Source organism: Myiozetetes cayanensis, unplaced genomic scaffold (assembly GCF_022539395.1).
Source record: "Myiozetetes cayanensis isolate MyiCay16 unplaced genomic scaffold, myiCay2020 scf27, whole genome shotgun sequence".
In the NCBI taxonomy this organism is placed as follows: Eukaryota; Metazoa; Chordata; class Aves; order Passeriformes; family Tyrannidae; genus Myiozetetes; species Myiozetetes cayanensis.
In genome coordinates, this window is record NW_026087488.1 from 2,015,540 (window position 1) to 2,037,564 (window position 22,025).

Below are 22,025 nucleotides of genomic sequence, written 5' to 3' on the forward strand. Positions count from 1 at the left end.
TAACTTGTTTCATTCCTTAATCTCCGAGAGGAAAGGTTATCAGAAAGCATTTCAGTCAAGCAGTGGTTGAAATGACATGGACATTTAAAAGGCAAAGGATTTTCAAACAATCACCTTTAAGGGAACAGCTGATAAGTATTAAGTGTTACACTTTTCTTACAGCAGCCCCAATGCACTGACTTTTGAGGAAAAGACAAACATTTTAGAAAGTAAAACTGGCAGAGCAGTAAATAACATTCTTAGTACTAATCAGCCCTCCACAGATTAGGCTGAACACAAGTAAAAATGTGACAAAAGGGTATTTTTCATTCACAGTCCATTGCAATAGTTTCAGGTAACACAATCCAGAGGATTTACTGGATTGCAGCCCACGTGAAGTTTGAGTGCAGCTGAGAAAGCAGCTGTTGCATAATTTGATTTCTCCAGAGTGAATTTTTGCACCTAATCTTGTAAGTCACTCTCAGGACACGCAGTGCACCATCTATTCCTCCACAAATGTGAGCTGAAAGAGATCTCTGGCAGTTTGGGGAACACAAATATAATCATATTTGCTCCTGAACTTCCCTGAAGCAGGAGAAAGGCAGACTACACTTAATGCCCAGCCATGTTAATGTGCACGACCAAACTCCACATTCTAAAGAGGTTTTGCATAGATAAAGGATTTTATCTTTTCAAAATATAACCTTTTTTTTTCCCCTAATGCCTGTTCAAATCCCATCAAAAAGTGTGAACTAGACTTTCATTCAGATTCCTCAGAAAATGCCTCGTATGTACAATGCAGTCCAAACCATCAGAAGAGACTTTCTAGGCCAAGTAATTATTCCTTTTTGTTAATTAAATACATGGTATGATCACCTGAGGTCACATGGACATATTACACACCTGTGTGATTTAACCAGTTTACTCCCATGTGCTGTTTTGTGTCTCCCTCATCACTTGCCCGTTAGAAATAACCAAAACCTTTCAGATCTGTAAAATTATAAAACGGTGTTTTCTTGGTTCAAATCTTTCAGAATTAGACAAACATAATCAGAGGGATGATAATGTCAGTGCATCTGAAGCACAGCCTTCATATTGTAAAGGAAGAACAAGCAAACACTTGCAGCCAAAATAGGCATCTAGAACTGTAAATCCACTAAAAATGGGTTAATTTAAAACCACCTGATGGAGTCAGGTGCGATGACAGTGATAAACACTAAAAAAAAACCAACCCAGCCTTCATTTTAATGCCATTCCCATGAAACATAACTCCTTCCTAAACATTCCATAGGTAGCAAGCCATGAATAACCCCCCTGCCTCAGAACAGATATTTCAAAGCCCGTTTTCATTTCAGGCCCCCTCTGTTACAACCCTTCCCACGAGCAGAACTCACCCAGTATTTCAGCAGAGTCATTCTTACCCACCTATTGGTACAATCCTCTCTGGTTCACAGCAGCAGAAACATACCATATTCCCAACATTTTAACTGGGGCCTGGCCTGGTTTGCTGGTTACCATGATCTCCAGGCAGAGCCCAGAGCCTGCTGGCAGCTCCTCATGGTGCAGGAGCAGAGCACAGGGACTGGCACAAAGCGAGGCTCTGACTGAACACGCTCGTTTGTGGCTTTCCAATTAACCCACAGAACGCTCTGGGGACCTGGGCACCCAGAGCTGCTTTGCAAGACATAAAATAGCCTGGGAACTAAGAGGATAACAAGGGGCAAAATGCAGATTAAGTGATGCTGAGGCTTTTACTTATTGGCCTGGGCTGATGTCACACTTTCATCTTTTTTGCTTTTCCTGATTGCAAAAACAAACACAGAGAGAAGGGAATGGCACAGGCTCGGCCAGGAGAGATCCCTGTGAGTGCCAGACACGGCTATCCAGGGGTCTGTCCAGCAGAACAGGGATTATCAGTGCCTTAGGATGGGAACACCAGGGCAGAGGGGTGAACAGCAACAGCTCCTCTCACAGCACAGGAGTTCACACAAAGCAGCACAGAATCAAACACGCTCTTAAAAGCGCCTTGAATAGATCCAAAACCTTCAGAACTGCCTTGTAGAGATGATTAAGAGATGGTGTTCCAAGAAGCTGAAGTGGAAAAGCTCCAGAACACGTATTTAACATCCAGACAGGCATTTAAAGGGAGCAAAGTGAAGGGATCACCTCATTTCACTTTCCTTCTACTCTCCCATCTCCAGCTTCCCACAAACCCCACAGGTTGACAAACCCAGCTCTGACAGACGAGGTTAATTCCACAACATTCAGCTCCAGTCTTGCTTCAAAAATGGACTCTTCCACTCCCACCACCCTGTCTGGTTACCCAGGGCTGCTCTCCTTCATTGCATGAAATGAGTGATAAATGTATGCTCTAAAATAGAATTATTACCCTGATTACAGACTGTCCTAACTGCCCCTCAGCAGGCAGGAGCTGGCAGGAAGAGCAGGAGCACTTTGATGAATTTTTCTGACAACAGAGGAGAGTCTCTTCAATTCAAAGGAGAATTGGGATGTTATTTAATCACCACTCAGTGACACAACAACTGGGTAACAAAGAAGTACAAATTAAACATTCTGTCAGTTCGAAACCAGGGACCCCTCTGATAAATGGCAGAACTGTCCCCATGGAAAAGGACTGAAAATCTGAGTATCTGAGCCCATTACATGACACTGAGACACAGTAAAATGACACATAAAAAGGGCAACCAGCACCTACATTGCAGCAGAAAAACCACTTGCAGCTAAAAGAAGGAAATCAGTGAGGTCTCACCTGAGTCTGTGTGACAGTAACGTGGGATTTACACCACAGTGCTCTTCAATAGGATGGTTTAAATGCAGATTTATACATGTAAATCTAAATGTACATGATCATGCCATGAGGCTGAGAAAATCCAAACCACTGCTAATTGGTCAGCACTCAAGTGTAAGACAAACTCTTATCTCTGAAACTGATTTTTAGGAGCAAAGGTCCAAGACAAGACTTAAATTGTTTTGTCAGCTTTCAAATAAAATGATTCACATTTCTGATTTAAGTGAGATGGAACAAAACTTGATTAAAAGCAGCAAGTGTGGGCAGCTTCCTGTAACTTAAAAAAGCTTCCTTGGCAATTATGTGTTGAGAAATATAATTCAATACATCTGCACAGCAAAATAAGTGTTATTTACAGATGAAAAATTAGTATTCCGTTGTTTGCCTGCTAGCTCGGCTCATTAGGCAAATTTAAATGGAGCCACTGATGCTTGTCAATAAAATTGTGTCTGAATCAATGGGAATAACTTTCACTATTTTGATCAGGGCAATTTCTCACATTATTCCAGGAGCTGGGTGGAAGCACAGCGTGAGGTAAGGCCAGGAAGAGGGTCAGGAAATTCCTAATTGCGCCAGCAAGTGTCACAACTCCCTTTTCATCTGCCAGCAGAAGAGATGTTCGAACCTCTCCCTCTTTCCCTCTAACAGTGTTTGCCTCAGTTTACCAAACATTATTTCACTTCCTGGTTCTTCTCCAACAGGCACCAATTCTCCAAGGAAAAGGCTGAAATCCCAGCCCTCACTCAGAGTAGAGGAGCTGTCACAACAGCTCTCGCTGTTCCACGTGCTCAGCTGGGTTAAAAATACTTCTGTTCCCAATTTCTCACTCTTCAGATTGACCTGATTAGACTGAAATTACTTCTAAGTGCTTGAGCACTCATATTTTCCTTACTTCTGCACATCTGTTGGATGAGATTCCTACACTGTCATGAATCCCAAGGGAACTGGGGAAAATCTAATTTGATCTGGAGCTCCAAACACAACTGTCACAGGAGCTTTCCAAACCTGGGGACAACAAACCCACAGGGGTTCTCTGGGATGCTCCGAGAAGCTCGACCCCAGACCTCACGTGCACTCCAAGATTCAAGAGTCACTTCCAACACTCTCAGGTGTTTTATGTCAGTTTTTTAACCCTACCCACGGAAAACTTGATTTTCCCCTCAGTTCTACCTTCACTCCACTCACGTAGATGAGTTAGCAGTAAAGGAAGGGGGAACACCACCCATTCTCAGTGTGGTTTCCCAGCCACCTGCTGCAAAACACTGCACAGAAAATCATTCATTTTTTAACCCTGAGCTGTGTTGAAACGCCCAGGAGGGACCCAAAATCCTGCAAACACCTTTCACAAGGCTCTAAAACCACCCACTGAAGAGATTCAATGCCACACTCAGCCCAAGAAAGCCAATCTGTGAGAGCACAGAAAGCCCCACCAGCTCAAATCCCTGCCACCTCCACAACAAACCCCCTTCTCCCAGTCCCTCAGATGCTTTACTGGGTGCTTACAGTTGGGCATCAATTATGATTTATCAGCCTTTTGCTTTTAGATTCAATTTACAAACCAGCTGTTCCTCCTTTTACAGTAAGAGAGACACAAGGCAGCACTTGTTCTTTGGAGATTATTCCCAAATGCCAACCCTGAGGAGGCTCCCCTGTATTTAATTCAGTTCCCCGACTGCATCACATGCCAGGAATGCCACTGGTTTTACTGCACAGGCAAACGAGGAGGGAACAATTATTTCTGAAACGAGCATTATTTCCTCAACTGCCTCAACAGTTTAATGATCCACTACAAAGACCAAATATAAGACCAGTATTACAGGCAAGCCACTTCAGAAAACTGTCAAAGAGAAGATACCTTTATCTCAATTTTTTTTTCCAACCTCCTCAGTAGCAAACTTCTGATAGAAGTTCTAACAGCAGTGTTGCAGTGGCAGCCTTGATAACTCTTAAACTGAGTTGATAAACCTTGATAATGTTAAAAATAAGAGCCACAGTGTCCTTGGGCAGAACAATGTTAGCACAGAAAGCAGAGGATCCATCAGAGATTTATCCCCGAGCGGGGAGGTTCAACCAGGGCAGAACAAGAGCTGAAAGGTGAAAGGTTGGTGAAGATGTGCACAAGCAGCACCCTTTACTCACAGTGGGTGACTCCAGCCAGGGTCTGGTAGAAGGTGGGGGTGTCACTGTCATCGGTGAGGGTCACGTAGACGCCCCCCGACAGGAGCCACCGCGAGAACGTGAAGGCGTCTTTGTTGTGCAAGAGCCAAGCCCTGAACTTCTCGTAGTTCACCTTTTCACCCTGCAAGAAACGGCACAAAACGGGGGCTGTTTGTCTCAGGAGCAGTAAACAGGAACCACCCAGCTGTAGGAAGGAAAACTGGGACAATCTCCTGGAAAAATAAGGATTGAAGTGATGGTGCTGCTTGGAGCTGTGCCTGTGTCTGCCCTTCCTTCTGAAGGGCAGCGCTGGGAGGGAAATGAACTCCTCAGCTCCCTCTGCACTTCAAACACCTACTCAGTGTGGCCTGTGGAAAGCTGTGTGCTCTGAAACTCAGCTTGAAGGGACTCAGAGAAAAAGGGTTACTTACAACCCAAACAGGTTATTTTTATGAATTTCAGTTTATTATCGCAGGTAAAAGCTGTGAAGGGCCAAATAACAGGTGCTATAAAACCATCAACGTGCTGATCTGTGTGTGCAGGAACACAAACCCCTAACCCAGAGAGGTGAGATTTGGGAATGATCACTGCAGCAACATGTCCATTTTTTGATCAACACCCACTGTGGGGCACACACAAGACCATGACATTCCTGGGATCTCCCCCCTCAGTGTCTCCTGCTGGGTGTCCCATGGAGCTCCTGTTCAGGGACACAGAAAAGCTGCACACTGACAGGATTTCAGTGCTGGAGAGGCTGTTTAAACCATTTAGTTGAATCTTTTCCAAGCTGTGCCCATGAAACCATCAGGATCAGCAGACTAATTTCTACAGAACCTACAAAACTAACTCTGATGAAAGCAAACCCATTACCAGTAGACAAACTCATTATATGGAGATTCCAATCTCCAGGGGAAATAAACAGGGGGCTGCAAAGTGGAAGAGGTTTCAAGTCATTGATTATTTAAACTCCCCTCATATCACAGCCCATTAAACTTCCCTGAATTACATCTCTACAGAATCCAACAATTTGCATTTGGCCACGGACTGCCTGCAAGTGCCAACTGCACAGACCTGAAAATGCAGGATCCTTGGCCAGGCTGCTGCAAAGGTTCAGCACCAGCACTGCCACAGCAGGAGGAAAAAAAAACCCAAACATTTGAAGCAAGTAATGTTTACAGCTGAGCCCTGATGGGACTGGAGCAACACAGGTATCCCTGAACTTCTTCCCTGTATTTCAGAAACAAAAGGAAAACTCTGATTTGTTTCAAAGCTTCTGTTTCTAGCTGAGCACGTGCAATCATTCTGAAGGGCTGAAGCACCTTCAAACACCATCCTTGAAAGCATCAGCTCCCCCTCCCTGTGGCAGGAAGGAAGGAAGGCAGGCCCACAGCAGGGGCATTGAACCTTCCCACTCTCCAGCAGTGGCTGAGGGTGATGATCAGCCCAGTAAATCCTGCTGAGTGGGTTTTTTTTCATTTTAAAAGAATAATCAATATGCAGCATCTTCTCGAGCAGGAAAATGCTCTGAAGGCAGGCTGATCCTCCTCTTCCTGCAAGCCTTCCTGAAGGATTTCTGGATTTCTTGGACAGCATGCAATGAACTTGGAGGGTGCAATTCACCACACCAGGCACTGCTGGGGAATTCTGAATAGGAAATAGCATCGTGGGTCAGGTGCAAGGCTGGACTGCAGAGTCCATCTGTCCATCTGAGCTGTGACTGCAGCCAAGGCTGAGCATTGTCAGCCCTGCCTACGAATCCAGCACGAGCCCAGGGCAGGATCCAACGGGTCTGGCTCAGGCAGAGCCCAGAACCAAAGTTATCTTCAACAAGGACAATAAAATCTAAGGTAATTAAATCACCTGGTAGCCACTAATAAAGCTCCTGGTCAACCCATTTGTCAGTGGAATGCACAATCATGTCCAGATTCCACTGACCTCAGTCCTCTGATAACAAACAAGGCACAAAAGCTGACAATTCACCAGCACCTCTGGTGTCTGAGAATCATCAGTGAATATCTAAAAGAACCAATACCCTGTTTTGGAGCAGGACTGCAGCAAAGCCTCATAAAGATTACATCTCTCAAACAACCCCAAGCATAAATAAATGTTGTGGCTCCTGGCAGGAACACTGAGACAAGAGTAATACTATAAAACTATTATTTTTAAGCACCCACTGCTGGCAGGCATTTTTAAACCCAGGCTGGAGATTTTCTTCCCTCTCAGATCCGCGTTCTAGATTTCTCCCCTAATTGCAATAAAATGGCCACACTAATGAATAAGTTCCCACCAGCAATATTAGTATTTAAATGTACCTGATAACGTGATTACCCTTGGGAAATGGTATCTTTCAGAGCAGCACAGTAAGTACAGGAGCATTTATATAACCAAACTGCTGCTCACAGCCACAAAATACATCCAATATTACAACAGAAAAAAATGGGAGCTTTTACCCCATTTAAACAAGGTCAATTTGCTCCCATTCGTGCAGGAGCACGAGAAAGAAACTACTTAAGGCCATTTTTATGTTCTTGGAAATGCAGTAGGAGAAAAGGTGGATGAAATACCTCAGAGAAGCATTTCTTGAGTGACTCTGGGACCTTCCCATCAACCACATGCAGCATCTTCTCCATCTCATCCCGGACCACATAACTCCCAGACTCGTTAGAGAAGAGACTGAAGATATCTGAGGAAACAGAGATGTGTCAACAACCATGGCAGTGACATCTGTCAGATTTGAAGTTTACAACGGGCTGAGAATGCCAAAGGCAGGGCCAGGGCTAAAGGAATAAAAACTCTGGTTGATCCAGTGCCAGCAAAGCTCAAATAGAGGTTTAGGTCAAGATGTCCATTCTCTTTTACCTTTGTAATCCAAAATAAAATAAATACTATCAGGTCAGATTAACAAACAAGACAACACAAGCCAGTAGGCAGATGCTTTCATTTGTTTTGGAAAACAGCAATGCCCTCCTCCTTCCTCTGCCTCCAGAGAGATCCCCAGGTTTCCTGGAGGATCCCAACACTCACATTCATGATGACAGAAAATATTTCATTTGGATGACTGTAGAAACAAAAACGCACTGAATTTCAAAAAATACAGCTAAAAATGTTTAAAAGATCCTATTTATTGGGAAATGTGTGCCCTGGTTACATATAAGAATAGGGACCACAATTTACACTCCCTCCCCACAATCTTGTTGCTGTCCAAAGTTCCATCACTTACATTTTGTTTTCTCTTCCTCTCTGCCTCTTGTGAGCAGAACTAATCCAACTATCAAGTTATTGAAGTGCAGCCCTTTGGATATTCCTCCAAATGAACAGTAGATAACCTAGGAGAGTAAAGCAGAGAAGTTAACCAAGACCAGGGCAAACAGAGGGCAGAAGGGACAGCAACAGCTTACACTGAGGCTCCATCTGAGGTGGGGTTTAGGTTTCTCTCCTCCCATTCACCTAAACAGGCTTCAAATATTAATTGTTACATTTCTGCAGCTCTTCTGGTACCTGTAAAACAGCCTTGCCAGGGTCTTTTAGTCAGTGAAACAACAGGGACTCGTCATGAAGAGCAATATCAAACCCCACATTAGAACCCTCCAGTGAAGGCAGCTTCTGGCTTGCTCGGGGGGTTGGTTACTTCCCCAGACTTCTCTAGCAGGGAAATGAAAATGAAATCTCCTCCAGGCTGGGCTTTGACAGGCTCAAAATCATCAAAGGGATTGTTGGAGCATCAGGTGTTTCACTGCCCCTGTCCCAGGAGAGGCACTTCCAGTGAGCCATGAACAACTTGTGCTGCTCCACAAAGGTGTGAGACACCTAACCCAACCAAGCAACCTTCATCAGCTGTACCTCAACTACCCCAGCACTGCAACTGCTGCTGGGCTGACTGGTCCAGTCTGGTGCCCTGCTCTAAGAGCAGGATTTACATCTGTCTCCCAAGAGAAAGCACTTGGGATCAAGAACTGCACTCAGAACTCACGTCTGGATCCGCAGAGCGGCACCCGCAGCCAGTTGAGGAAGGGCTGAAGAACTGACCTTTCCCATGGGAAAGGAAAAGCCCCAGTTCTGGAAGGGCTGAAGAATTCTCCTTTGCCGAGAAAAAGGCTGCAGCCTTTCCCAGGAAAAGCCTGGATGCTGCAGCCTCACTGCCCCATCAGCACCTGAGCAGTGACTCAACGCTGACACACGAGACAGGCAGTCACTCTGCCGTTTTAGGACAAACAGCAACTCCTTCCAGTAAACAAGGATTACCAACTCTCCTGTTGCAATCCATCACCTTGGCTTCAATTCCCCAGAGTGGACCACTCTTTGGTATAAATAAAGGAAAATTCAGCTTCCTTGGTGGTTTAATCACTTCAGTGATGTAAATCATAAAGTGACACTTCTCAGAGACAGCTCTGAGTGAGGATGGAACAAAACCAGCAGCACTGAGAGGAAACCTCTGTGAGCAGGTGCAGTAACATCACTGGGAGGGCTGAACCTGCAGCTTTTCCTAATAAAAGGGCAGAAGACAACTGAAAATTCCCAATGAATACACTATATGGCTACTAACTTCCACACCTGCTGAGGGTGGCATGTGTCACCTCTGAGACTCTTTAGGATGATGGTGTGAGGCTCAAAAACGAGCGTCAGAAACGTCTGGTGACAAAGCTCAGACTGAGCTGTGCTTCCTCAAGGACCTGAGGAGTTGGGATTCTGCAAGAGCCTCACAAGTGGACAAAGAAGAAAGCTCCTGGAAGACAAATCCCTCTTTGCTTCCCCCCAGCCCCAGTGGTGAGTCCTCAAGGCCAGAGCCCCGTGAGTCACTGCACTATCACAGGGCTGGTTTCCACCTCAAGGCAAAACCAAGCCAGGACTGGGAGTGACCAAACAAAACCAGTCCTGGGCTGTCAAGGGCACTGGTTAGACCTGGCCAAGCCCCACAGTGCTGTGGTGGCAAGGAGGAGATAAGGGAACACCTAACCCAGAGTGGCTACACCGGATCTGCCGCTGCTCTGCAGCCTCCCTGGAGACACCTGGACATCCTTCTGTGCCAAAAATCCTCCCCTGGCCCAGCCCATCCAACCCCTGCCCACCATCAAAATATGTCTGCAGGCACGGCACTGTAAATGGTATCAGCCAAATATTACATTTATGCATTATTTCAACACATTGTCTGCTCCTGATATAAACACAGAAGAGGAATTCCATGGGAATGCCCAATGTATCTGTATTTAACGGGTGTAATTATGATCATGGGCAGCTGGCACTGCTTGGAGCTGCTTAACCATTGCTTGGGAAGAGTTTATAAACACTGGATGGTCACAGAATAACATATAACACATTAGTGTGCATGTCTAGAGAAGGGGCTCCACAATTTCTCACACTGATGTGCTATCTGAGAAATTGTAGCAATATGCACCAGCAAAAGCTGATGCAATTTTCCAAAATTACTTAATACTGTTGCAGCTTTACTTAAAATAACCACACCCTGACTGTCACAGCAATTTACATTTCACAATGAAAACTTTAGGACAGTTGTATGGTACAAAGTAATACCTTTTTATCAGATTTGAGTCTGACACGTTGTGTTCCATGAAGAGCATGAAGAGAGGGTTCTTTTCTGTTCAGAAGCAGCCTCAGCCTATCCAGGCAGTTCCCTCTGGGTCCCAATCCCTGGCCCTGTGCCCATGAGCTGCAGTAAAGGCTGCTGGGAGAGCAGGAGATGCTCAAGACGTTCTCCTTTCTCCGGAGTAGAAAATGTCCTGGATTCCTTCCTGATTTTATCCCTCTGACCCCTCTGCTCTCCCAGTCCTTGGGAATTCTGTGTTCCCGTTCTGGCAGCCCCCTCAGTGTGTCCCTCCTGTCCCTGCTGGCACCATCCCTCCTCTCCTTGCCTCTCTGGGGCTGCAGCTTGGTAACCAGTGAGTCACTGTGGGAGAAAAAGCTGCACTGCCACTCAGCTCCTCGGTCAGGAGCACTGAGTGCTGTGCACAACCCACCTCACAGAACTCCTGAGTGTATTTATAAGAGATGGAATCTCATGAGTCACTGAAATGACTGCACTGGCCAAAGTTAGGAGCTCCTTTCTCACCACTGTTCTCCTTCTCAGCCTAAAATAGAAAACTATGAGAAAAAAGCCACCTTGAAGCATCATCATCATCATCATCATCCTGTCCTTGCACCTCCTCTGCACGACACCTCTACCATCCAGGTGCCCACAACTGCACATGGTGATTCCAGTAGTTCCTTGCATGTAAAATCAGAAGCTGCTCATGCTTCTCACCACCTGCCCAGCTCTCCTGCAGTTAAACAACACACCCCCCAGCACAGCTCCTCACTGCATTTTATTAATATCTCCATTTGCCAGGAGATCTCTCGAGAACTTTGCTGTCCTGAACACGTAGAAAAGGGTTTGTGTGTGTGACCAAAGTTGCACTGGCTTCAGTTCCCTGTTCTGTGTTCCCTCTGCACAACTCCTGTGTTTTTAATTTAACAAATTCCTGAAGGCCCATCACTGCTCAGACATGAGAAACTATTACTCAGAACATGCAGAGCAGCCAGCCCAGCAACCTGAGGCTGCAAATGATCTATTTTAATGACTGAAAGGCTGAAAACCCAGAACAAGCTCTTTAGCTGCCTAATGACTCTGCCTGCCTTTCTCCATCCTGCAGCCAGCAATTACAGAGCATCCCTGCTCAGGAGGAGCAGAATCAAACCCAAATTTTGTCCAAATTTACAGTATTCAAGCTCCCAGATACGACCCTGCATTGCCTGAGTCTGACAAGTACCATCACTGGCACTCGAATTTTGAAATGAGTTCTGATGAGATGCCATCAAAAACCAATTATGACTCTTCCATTAATTTTATTCCACCACCTGGAAAGCAAGGACTGCTGTACAACCAGAATGGGTGTTAAAAGACATGACCATCACCAAAATTTTCTCTTTAAGGACAGATTTTTAAATAAATAAACCAGAGAGTGGCCAGTAGACAGTTGAAAACCCAGAATCTCTATTTGGGACTATATCAGTAATTTCATCCTTAATATTGACATAAAAGGGATACAGTAGTACAAGTTAATATAAAATGCTGAGAATTATTTCAAATCAATTGTGTGCAGTCGATACATTTTTTTGTTTAGTCAAAGAATTCAGAAAACACCCTCAGAAATTAATACTGAAGAGAGGCTTTAACCCATGGGCAAATCACATCCCTCTTTTTAATTTCCTGGTGTTAACACATATGTGGAACATCTTCCTGGGAAGCCTCAATCACCCACACAGTTTAGAGATGACAGTGGAATCATCCTCTTTGTTAGCACTTTGGACAACCAGGGGGAAAAAGAATGGGGAGGAGAAGAAGCTTAGGGAAGAGCAAGTGTGGCAGGGTGTTAATCCATCTGCAATGCACACTCACAGTGTCCACTCACACTGCAGACCTGCAGGCTGCCCGTGAGCTCAGCACCACTGAGGACCCAAAACAGGAGCTGTGACTGGAGATGACAAGGAGCAAGTCTCATTTGAAAGCTCTGCCTCATCTTTTTTTCCCCTCTACCAATAATATTTTTATTTCTCTCTCAGGCAGAAGCTATGAAAGAAAAAAAATGGCTCTGTAACAAATTCCCAGTCTTTTACTTTCTGGATACTCATTTAATTCCAGCTCAGCTCCCACCCATCTGTGGGGTGGAATTAGCTCAGTCCAGCCCACGTCCCTGCTAAGCCAAGCCTGGAACATCATCCCCAGGTGAACAGCAGGTTCAGAGCTCACCTCAGCAACTTTTGGAGGGACTCCATCACCAAGAACTTCCCTGATGAAGCACTGCTGGGTCATATAATAGGAGAGGCCACAGGTCCTCTTGAAAGCATCTTTCAGCCTCTTCAGCTCTATGTCTGTAACTGTTGAGTGAGAACAGAGGATGAAAAAAAAAGCAGTCAATAAAGATGTTAGAGAAAGGTAACAGCCTAAGGAATCCCAGAATTCTGCAGGCCTTGCGTTTACCTCTCCAATAAAAAGACACAAAGAAATTAAATGCATGATTTCACCTAAACAGTGGGGAGATGTGACTACTAGAAAATGAGATCTAATAATCTAATCTTGCTTGAAAAGAGAGAAGGGAAGCAGACCTACAGTTAACATCAGTGTGAACACCAGTTCACTGCCTAAGTTTTCTGACTTCAATGGTGTATTATAATTTGCTCTAAATTCAGCACCATTATTGTCACACAAAGGAAAATGAGCCAGTTTTATGATCAGTTTTACACTGCATGCAAGCCAGAGGAATTATCTGCAACCAACAGTGGTGAATATTATTTAGAGCAGCTCCAACAGCATCTTTCAAGCAGCTTCATCCTGGAACCAGCCTGATTTTCTGCATTAAAAACATAAAATACCTCCACTACCTGCTCATGAGACAGTGCAGCGAGGGGTGATTTAAGAGGGATAAAACTCGGGACTACATGGAATTCTTCACCCAGGATTGCCTTGCACAGCCAAACTCTGCCTGCCAGCCCCACCTGCCCAGGCCTGTTCCCAGCTGGGAAGGTGCAGAACCTGCTGCCATCCCATCCCATCCCACCCATCCCATCCCTGCCTGGGAGTTTCCTGGAAAGCAGGAAGCCCTCAGACCTCCCGGGCACAGAGCAACTTTCTAACCAAGTGTTTGGGAAGGGAAGTGCCTCGTGGAACAAAACAAGCCAAGCCTCAGGGACAGCACAGCTTGGCCTGGAGCCCCCTGGAAGTCCCCCAGTGGTGCAGGGTGATTTATTTACCAGGCAGGAGCTGCACGAGTGATGCTGCACGTGGGAGCTGGGCCACTGTATTTATAGTAAGGCATTTTCCTAACCCTGATATCACCAGCCCAGACAGAATCAACACTGACATGGCCAAAGGCTTGTCAGGGCTTTTTGTCAGCCAAAATAAAACAGAAGCCTTGAGGGTTTAATCCGGCCCTCAGCAAAACTTCTACATTTCACTTAATTCATTCATCAAAAGAAAAATCAATCCTTAAAAGCAAATCACATTAAAACATTCCTCCCTAATTTTAATCCTTGTCAACACCAAAACAGACTATTGGCTCTGCTTAACAATTGAGTTTAACACCAGGAATTGGGTTATGTTTCTGCTCAAATTGTATTACAGATTCTGGGGGACTTCTGACCAGGAGAGGAAAAAAAAAAAAAGAAATCCAAGTATCTAAGAACTAAACCTGCAGTGTGACCCACACAGCAGCAGAGCCATCAATTAGCACAGTGCTGATTAGCATTATCACATATCTTGCTTTCCTGAACCAAGCATGCTGTAATGACATGGCAGAGGAATGTTGGGATAACACTGTTACCTGCCTCACACAGTGTTTAAATCTCACTATCTCATAACAACACCTGTCCAGAGAGGCAGCTGCTGCTCCTGTGTCCTCACATGGGATGATGCTCCTGGCTCTGCTCTCTTGGCAAGGTAAAGCAAACACAACCTGCACCCCAGGCTAAATGTAGCAACAGTTCTTGGATGAAAATGTTCCCATTTGTTGCAGTTTTTCTCTCCCTACACACACACAGAGCTTGTCCCCAGTGCTACCCAGACCTTCAGAGAGAACGACGCTATCAGGATATTTAATGGAAATGATGAGTTGATACTGCCAGCCCGTGTTATATTTCAAAAGCAAGTTATTAGTGCCAGAGACCACTTAATATTATTGTTTGCATGCAGAAACTACAAAACAGGTCATGGACTAACAGCAAAGGTAATTACTTCCACTCCTTCCCCAGCAGCCATTAAAATGACTGATGCTGCCCATTTACAATCATCTGCAAAGCTTTGTAAAGAGAAGTTCATCAGACATTTAGATGCAGGCCCACCAAATACAACTGAAACGAGTAGAGTATAAATCAAAGATATTATCAATGTTTACTGTGAGCCTGGAAGACAAAATATTTGAACACAAAATCCCAACACCGAAGTCCCAATTACTCAGCACCGAGAGATGGAACACGATGGGGTGTTGAGAGGAAATAAAACTAAGCATTGAATTATTAAAGGAACATTTCCAGGAGCAATCCATCTACTACTATAACAACACTAGGAATTAGAACACTCCCACCCCCCAAAGCCACCTTTTCCCCCTCAGTTCCACGAGCCCTGCACACGAAGCATCACAGACCACGGAGGTATTTTTAGTCCTTTAGATGTAAACAGAGCTGACAACCCTGCTTCCTAAAGTTCTTTCATTAAGTATGTTCACTTTTTCCACAGTCCAAACACTTTGAGGAGCCATTTGGCTCCAAACACCTCCAAAAGGCCATTCACAAGCTGCTGCCACCAGACACAGGAGGCAGACACGACTAAATACACCCTTGTTGCATTCACAGCCCCACAGAGAGAAACTTCCAACTTCCCAAAAATAAGTTCATGGCAGTCAACACAGCAAAAGCCACCTCCTCAGCACAGCAAAAGCCACCTCCACATCACACCTCCCAGTTGCAGGTGGCACCCCCTCAAAATGATTGTGGGGGAAGCGATGGGATTGGAACTGCAGATCTCATTCTTCACACCTCCAAGTTACAGAAGTTAACTTTTTATGGGAAGGCTCTAATTCAAGGCAACAAAAGCAAGTTTCAGTAGTTAGATACTGTATGTAAATTCTTAAAAAAAATATATCTGCTCCCTTCCAAAAATCACCATTGAAAGAACTGGTGTTCTCCCCAAAAGAAGGCACAGGCTGTCACTGTGCTGGGTTAACTTTGCTAACACAGACCTCGGTGCTACCTCAGCTGGAGGGTTTCCAGGAAAGCTGGAGACACTTGAACAGGAGATTAGTGCTGCATCCAACTCTCCAGGGAATACTGGAGCTCCAGTTTGTTTAATAAAGTTTAAATGAAACCACGCAACCTCAGCTAAAAATGTCACCCAGCTTAAAGTAATTGCACCAAAGCTCCAGCTCACCAACTGCTGAGGGTATTTTTAGTTCCAGTGTGTTACTTAAACTCCAGACTGTTTATATGGATGTGCTAATGCCCATCTACCCAGGTAATGACTTGTGCAGTGCCTTCCAAAACAGTCCCGTGCTGGAACCGCCCTCTGCTCTGCCTTCACCCCACATTCTCCTCTTCCAGCAGGAGAAACCAATCTTTTCTGCTTACCCAGGCTGGAATGTTCAAGCCCAGCTTCAGAGGTACCTTCAGATCTGCTTCAATCCATCGGCTGGAGCGGAGCTCTGGCAGGTCCTGCAGCCACACCTGACAATCTCTGCTCACTTCAGACTCCCTGCAGCCCCAATGCCACCCCCACCTGCTTGGCTTTTATCCTGGGAGGCCCCAAAAGCCCCTGTGAGTAACGTGTGGTTCAGGTGCAGCACAACCAGCAAAGGTCACCCTGGAAGGCCCCGGACAACTTCAGAGCTGGGACACAAACACTCAGTAAAAGCTGCTCTGCTGTCACCAGACTGCTGGGGAAATTTATTAAGAGCCATCATAAAAATGTGACTGGATGACTAAATGCACCTAATATTGATATTTTTGCTTGTTCACTTCCTGTTTTGGAGAAAGAGAGAGAAGAAAATGGTGACATCAAAGCCAGTTTCTCACTAATCAAAGTACCTACAGAGCATGTTCTGAGAGACTTCCTTGGAGACCGATGAATCTACACTAAGATCTGCAAAAATCACCTCAGCAACGTTTTATTCAAATACTGCAAAGAAAGTACTTAAAATCTTCCTTAATTATATGTATATGTGATTTTGTTAATGATGTAACACCAGAAGAGCAGTGACACCACTCAGGCCTGGTGGATTGACTGCAGCTCAGATAACACACTCACTGGATGGCACAGGAGGGAGGACGAGCACAAGGGATGCATTTTAAAGTCCTATTTCATGTTTACCTGGGAAGTCAGAGCAGCCCCAAGAACACCTTCCCTGACAAAGCTTTTCCCCCTGTTCTTCAGACTCCAAACTCCCTGCTGGAAATTGCTGGGATGAGACACAAACCACAGCTTTCCAAAGCACAGCAAAGGGGAAGAGAGAAAAACATTTGCACTCTTAATACTGCCTGAGACATTCAGGCAAGAGCCACTTAACCTCTCTGTGCCTTCTCTCCACACTAAAATGGATCTAAATTCCAGTCTGCATCAGGCAGATGTGAGATAAATGATCCAAGATGCTGCACAAGTACGACAAGCTGCTAAAAAGCTGCTTTAATCACTCAAAAGGGCAGAATCCCAAGAGTTTAACTGAGGGAAGGTGGAATTAATCTGCCCTGGCTGCTTAAAAACTGACCAATTACCACCACCCAGAATTAACTGGGCCCAGAAACAACACCAAAAATCACAAAAGCAGCCTGGAAATCCTCACTGCCATCAGCATGAGCAGCAGTAACACCACCAAAAAGCCTCCAATATTTAATTTGACTGCATGATTTCTACTAATTTCTAGTTCCCAGGTTAGCAGCAAAAGCCAAACCAGCCAAACCAAGGCAAGAAGACCAAAATGTCTCGACAAGGCCGAAAAGCAAAACAGGAAGCAAAGCATTGCATAAGCAGGAAGGAAAAAACCAGAGGATAAAAAGGTCAGCTCAGGTGAAGGGCCAAGAAACCCAGAGCTCATCTGGCTGAGGAATATCTCTCCACTAGGATTGGTACTTTCCCCCAGAAATACAAGCATCAAAATGCCCACAACACCCTACAGACACACACAGAAAATCTGAATTTCCAGTGACACCACTTGATGAAAACCAACTTGCCAAACAAGACAAAATCCCCCCCAGCCCTGCAGATCTCAAGTACACAAAGCAAGCAATAATTTGCAACCATCAGCATAACACTGCGTTTATTCTTTGCTAAAAATAACCAAAATTGAGTTGTAATAAAACAGAGAACTTGCTCAGCCTTCAGAAAGCAAGGAAAAATTCACCTGTCTTGAGCTGTTTCCTCAGGTTTGCGAGGTTCTAATATTTTGATTTTTAAGTGACAAATTTAAAGGTTCAATATCAAACTCACAGGGCATATAATTCTCTAACCAGACAATTATCTTCCCTGTAATCACTTGCTCAATATTTCCCCCAGGAATCTTCATCCTAGTTATACATGGAAATTTTATTACTTTTTTCATTAGTCTTTATTGTGACTTAATGGCTGCAGTTATGAAGTTGTCAAGAACTAGAGCAATTACTAAAAAGCTTCTAAAAGAGGTAAAATGAGCAAGTGAACATAAAGAATGTTTGGGAACAGCCCCAAACAGGCCCAGCAAACTGCAATTGGGATAAATGAAGCAGCTCTGAGTAAAGAGTCGACCTCCACACCCACACGGCCCTGCCAAAGGGGAATCCACTGGGGAACATTTTGGGCAAAAACACAGACACAAAAAATCCTGCCTTCCCTAAGGAAAAAATTAATCCACTCTTAAGGAATCCTTTCAGAGCTGGAGTATCAAAAATGACACCGCTCAGTTCACACAGAGCACCTCACCCAAGACCTGCCAGTCTTCTCGTGCCATTTACCAGTAACAGGAGTTTCAGGCTGACACCAGAGTTTGGGGATTAAAAAAAAAATAAATAACAAATTGAATTATTCACTCCAGCTGTAGTTTTTTTTCCTCCTACCTAGCAGGGGCTCATCCTGGGGATAAAGCTCTCCTTGGTTTGTGAGACTTTCAAGCAGATCAGAGGTTTAACATCTCGTGGGCAGGGAGTGGAAGCAGATTTAGTCACCACAAAAGGATTGACCAGTTCTCTCTTAACACCAATACTTCACATTTATGGGATGCTTTTCATCTTCAAAGAGCTCCCTCCTCCCAGTTCCCATCCCCAAAGGAATGCCAGCATTCCCAGCCCGGTTTATCCCTCTGGATCTGCAGCAGGACACGCTGGCACTGCTGGGATTAAAGCTCATCAGCCCTCCCAGTAAACCCAGTGTGGAGTGTGGGCCTGAACAGCCAGGGCAATAATAACAACAGGGCAATAATCCTCTCACCATCTGAGCATATCAATCTTATTGGCTGTATTTTATATCCTCAGGAATTAAAGGAATCCTGGTCCAACCCTGGGAGCCACGGAAAGAAGCTGAACATCCACGAACCTCTGCAGAGCAGCAAAGGCAATTTTACCACTTTCACAAGGGCAGTCCAAGCACAGTGGAGTGGGATGTTAGGGGCAAAAGTAATTCCTGTTACCAATTAAAGAATTAGTCAAGTCATTCTCGGGGTGGAATGAAGCAATTCCCAGCCCTGGGTCATCCCAGGCTGTCACCTTTGTCACTCACGGGTTCCTGTCCTCTGCCAGAGGGGACACAGCGGCAGGTTTGGAGTGGTTTTAAACAGAGCAAAAGTGATCTTGCAGCACCAGCACTGAGAACTGAACCCCCTCCAAAAGGCAGAAACATCACCTAAAACCAATCAGGAGCGTGGGAAGCCCTAAAGGCAGCCCTGTGTGGGATGTTGGTCAGCACCTGAGTTCCCAACCTTTTCACTCCCTGCTTTTCTTTCCACTACTGTTTTCTTCATGGTTGTCATGGTTTGTCCATGATTTCCCAGGAGAGCATTTTAGCTTTCAGTCTTATCAGCATTTTTAATTAATATGCAGTCCTATTTAGATGAGAAGTTAAACTTTGCTCTTCTGAGCTGTCCCATCACCAGTTTCCCTGGCAAACACACTCTGGAAGTTTGGATCGTTAGAGGTGAGCAGAGCATCTTCTGTCCCAATTCAAAAGAGCTGCTTCCACTTTATTCCCACCATGAAAGAATCATGTAGACATTTATGCTTGTTAAGAGTCACAGAATTACAATATATAACTCATTTCCAAGAAATAAACAGCCTGTTAAAAGGAAAGGCAAATGCCAGCTGTGTAAATGCAAACACCACATAAGGACCTTGCTACAAAATAAATTGTAATATAACAAATATTTCACGTCCTGTCTCCCCACAGTGCCAAAGATACTAAAATGCAGCTGTAACAGGAATTGTTCTTTAAATAAAACAAATATAATCTGAGCCTGAAAGTGAAACACAACCTGCAACTCGTGCACAGGGAGGCAGAGCTTCCCATCACCTTTAGTGAGGATGGGAGGCAAGGAAGGAGTTCTGATGTGGGATTGCAGTTTGGATCAAACTCTCACTCCAGCGCTGGCCTCTGGCAGCTGAAAGAGCCAAGTCTAGTAAAGCACAGCACTTCAATGCTCTGACAAGAACAATAAAAGATCCAGATAATATTTTACACATTGCTACATCTTCCTTTCTGAGGTCAGAAGAAAAATATTCCTCTCTCGCAAGCCAAGTGTTGTGGCACAAACACACTCCCTGCATGGGTTTATTCACGTGCCAATAAAAGGCTCTGTGCCTTGAGCCTTCCTGCTCCCAGCTCCTGGGGACACACCTGTCTCAAACACAACCTCAGGCTCAGGTGCAGAGCGAGCTGTTTCAGTGGCAGGTCACAAATTTAGGCTTCCTGTTGCACTGTTGAAAACACACAGCAACAAGTTTGCTCCACAACCTGCGAGTGGCTGGACAGCAACGGGGAGACAGAACATTGACAGCCAAGGATTCACATTTAGAATTATCCTGAAAGATGCCAGGGCAGTTTTACATTAGGAAATTTATGTCTGACGAAATTCAGCATTAGGTGCAGATTATTCCCAAGGTCCTGCACTGGGAGGAATGAAACAGCACATTTAGACACAGCTCCCAGCCATCCCACTGCTCAGAGGGATGGGGTGACTCCAGCTCCAGAGCTCCACACAAACACACTGCCCATTGTTCCACGGGAACACAAAAGGTGTCAGAGCCACTGCCCACCCCAGAGCTCCAGCGGCCAGACCCAGCGTCAGCAGCTGGAACCTCTCCCGAGTCCCCGCCGAGACTCACGAGATCTCCTCAAGGACATCACACAGCACATTTGCATCATAAATTATCAACAGTTTGGAGGAGTCTATATTTATCAAACATTTTACAGTCTGCTGTTTAACCTCCCTCCCTGTGACACTCCTGCAGATATTCAGCCCACGTCCCTTGTGCCTCCTTCTCCTCTGACCCATCAGTGCAATCTCCTCATTATCTAAAGAGTGAGATCAGTTCTCACAAGGCATTCACACCACTGTTCTTTAAACAAGGTGATTAGATTTGTTAATGGCAAAAAGATCAATTACACTTCTTTAGGAGAAGAAAAAAATAATGTTGTTTGCTGCAAGGTTGGAAAACAGAGCCTGAGAAGTTCTTACACCAGTTTTCCATTGATAAGAACCTTCACCAAGATCCCCCCAGGACACAGCCCAGGCTGCCCTGACTGCTCCAACTGCTCATGGGGATTGATCCCAAAGCTCTGCTGCTGAATTCAGCTGTGCCAAGTGCAAATCCACTCTTTACATTCTTACACTAGAATCCAGGATTTAACTGTATCCCAGCACCAGGGAAAACGTGCTAAAAACCTTCTTTACAAGACTAGGAAATTTCCAGTGCACAGCAAGACTTTGGTTCTGGGTAACACCTAAAAGACAGAAACAGGGCTTGAAAAGAAGTGCTTCTTCAGCCCAAAATACACTCACGATGCCACATTCAAGTTCATTTTTAGAACAAATTCAATCTGCACAACTCAAGTTCTCATAATTACTATCCCAACACTTTGAGTTCTTTTTCTCCACATCCACCACAGGCTTATTCAATCTGGCTCTTCCTGTTCTGTTGAGGGCTCTGTGTTTCTTCCACTTTTTTTTTTTTTCTTTTCATTCAAGGTCTTAGAATTTTCAAAGAACAAATTTTGCAAACTAATGGAGTAAAACTGATCATTTAAAACAATTTCAGTGACTGAAGGGAGCCTACAAGGAGAGGGAACTGTAGTGGTAGGATGCAAAGAAACGGGTTCAAACTGAAAGAGGGGAAATTTAGCTTAAATATACAGAAGAAACTTTCCCTGGCAGGGTGGGCAGGCCCTGGCACAGGGTGCCCAGAGAAGCTGTGCCTGCCCCAGCCCTGCAAGTGCCCAAGGCCAGGTTGGAGCAGCCTGGGACAGTGGGAGGTGTCCCTGCCCATGGCAAGGGTTAAACCAGGTGACCCAAACCATTCTGGCATTTTAACTGCCAAAAAATCCAACTAAATCAGCCTTGGGATTGCTCTCAGAATCCCACTGAGA

At 45.0% G+C, this 22,025-nt stretch overlaps 1 protein-coding gene across 4 annotated transcripts in view; it reads right to left on the reverse strand.

Moving 5' to 3' along the window:
- USP32 (ubiquitin specific peptidase 32) overlaps positions 1-22,025 on the reverse strand; it is a 63,973-nt gene that overhangs the window by 29,940 nt on the left and 12,008 nt on the right. For all 4 annotated transcript variants that reach the window (XM_050321858.1, XM_050321859.1, XM_050321856.1 and 1 more), the window contains exons 2-5: positions 12,687-12,814; positions 8,166-8,271; positions 7,510-7,628; positions 4,928-5,087 (exon numbers count right to left, since the gene is read on the reverse strand). In XM_050321858.1, coding sequence (XP_050177815.1) covers positions 4,928-5,087; positions 7,510-7,628; positions 8,166-8,271; positions 12,687-12,749 — 448 coding nt within the window. In that variant the 5' untranslated portion in view covers positions 12,750-12,814. The remainder of the gene's footprint in view (positions 1-4,927; positions 5,088-7,509; positions 7,629-8,165; positions 8,272-12,686; positions 12,815-22,025) is intronic.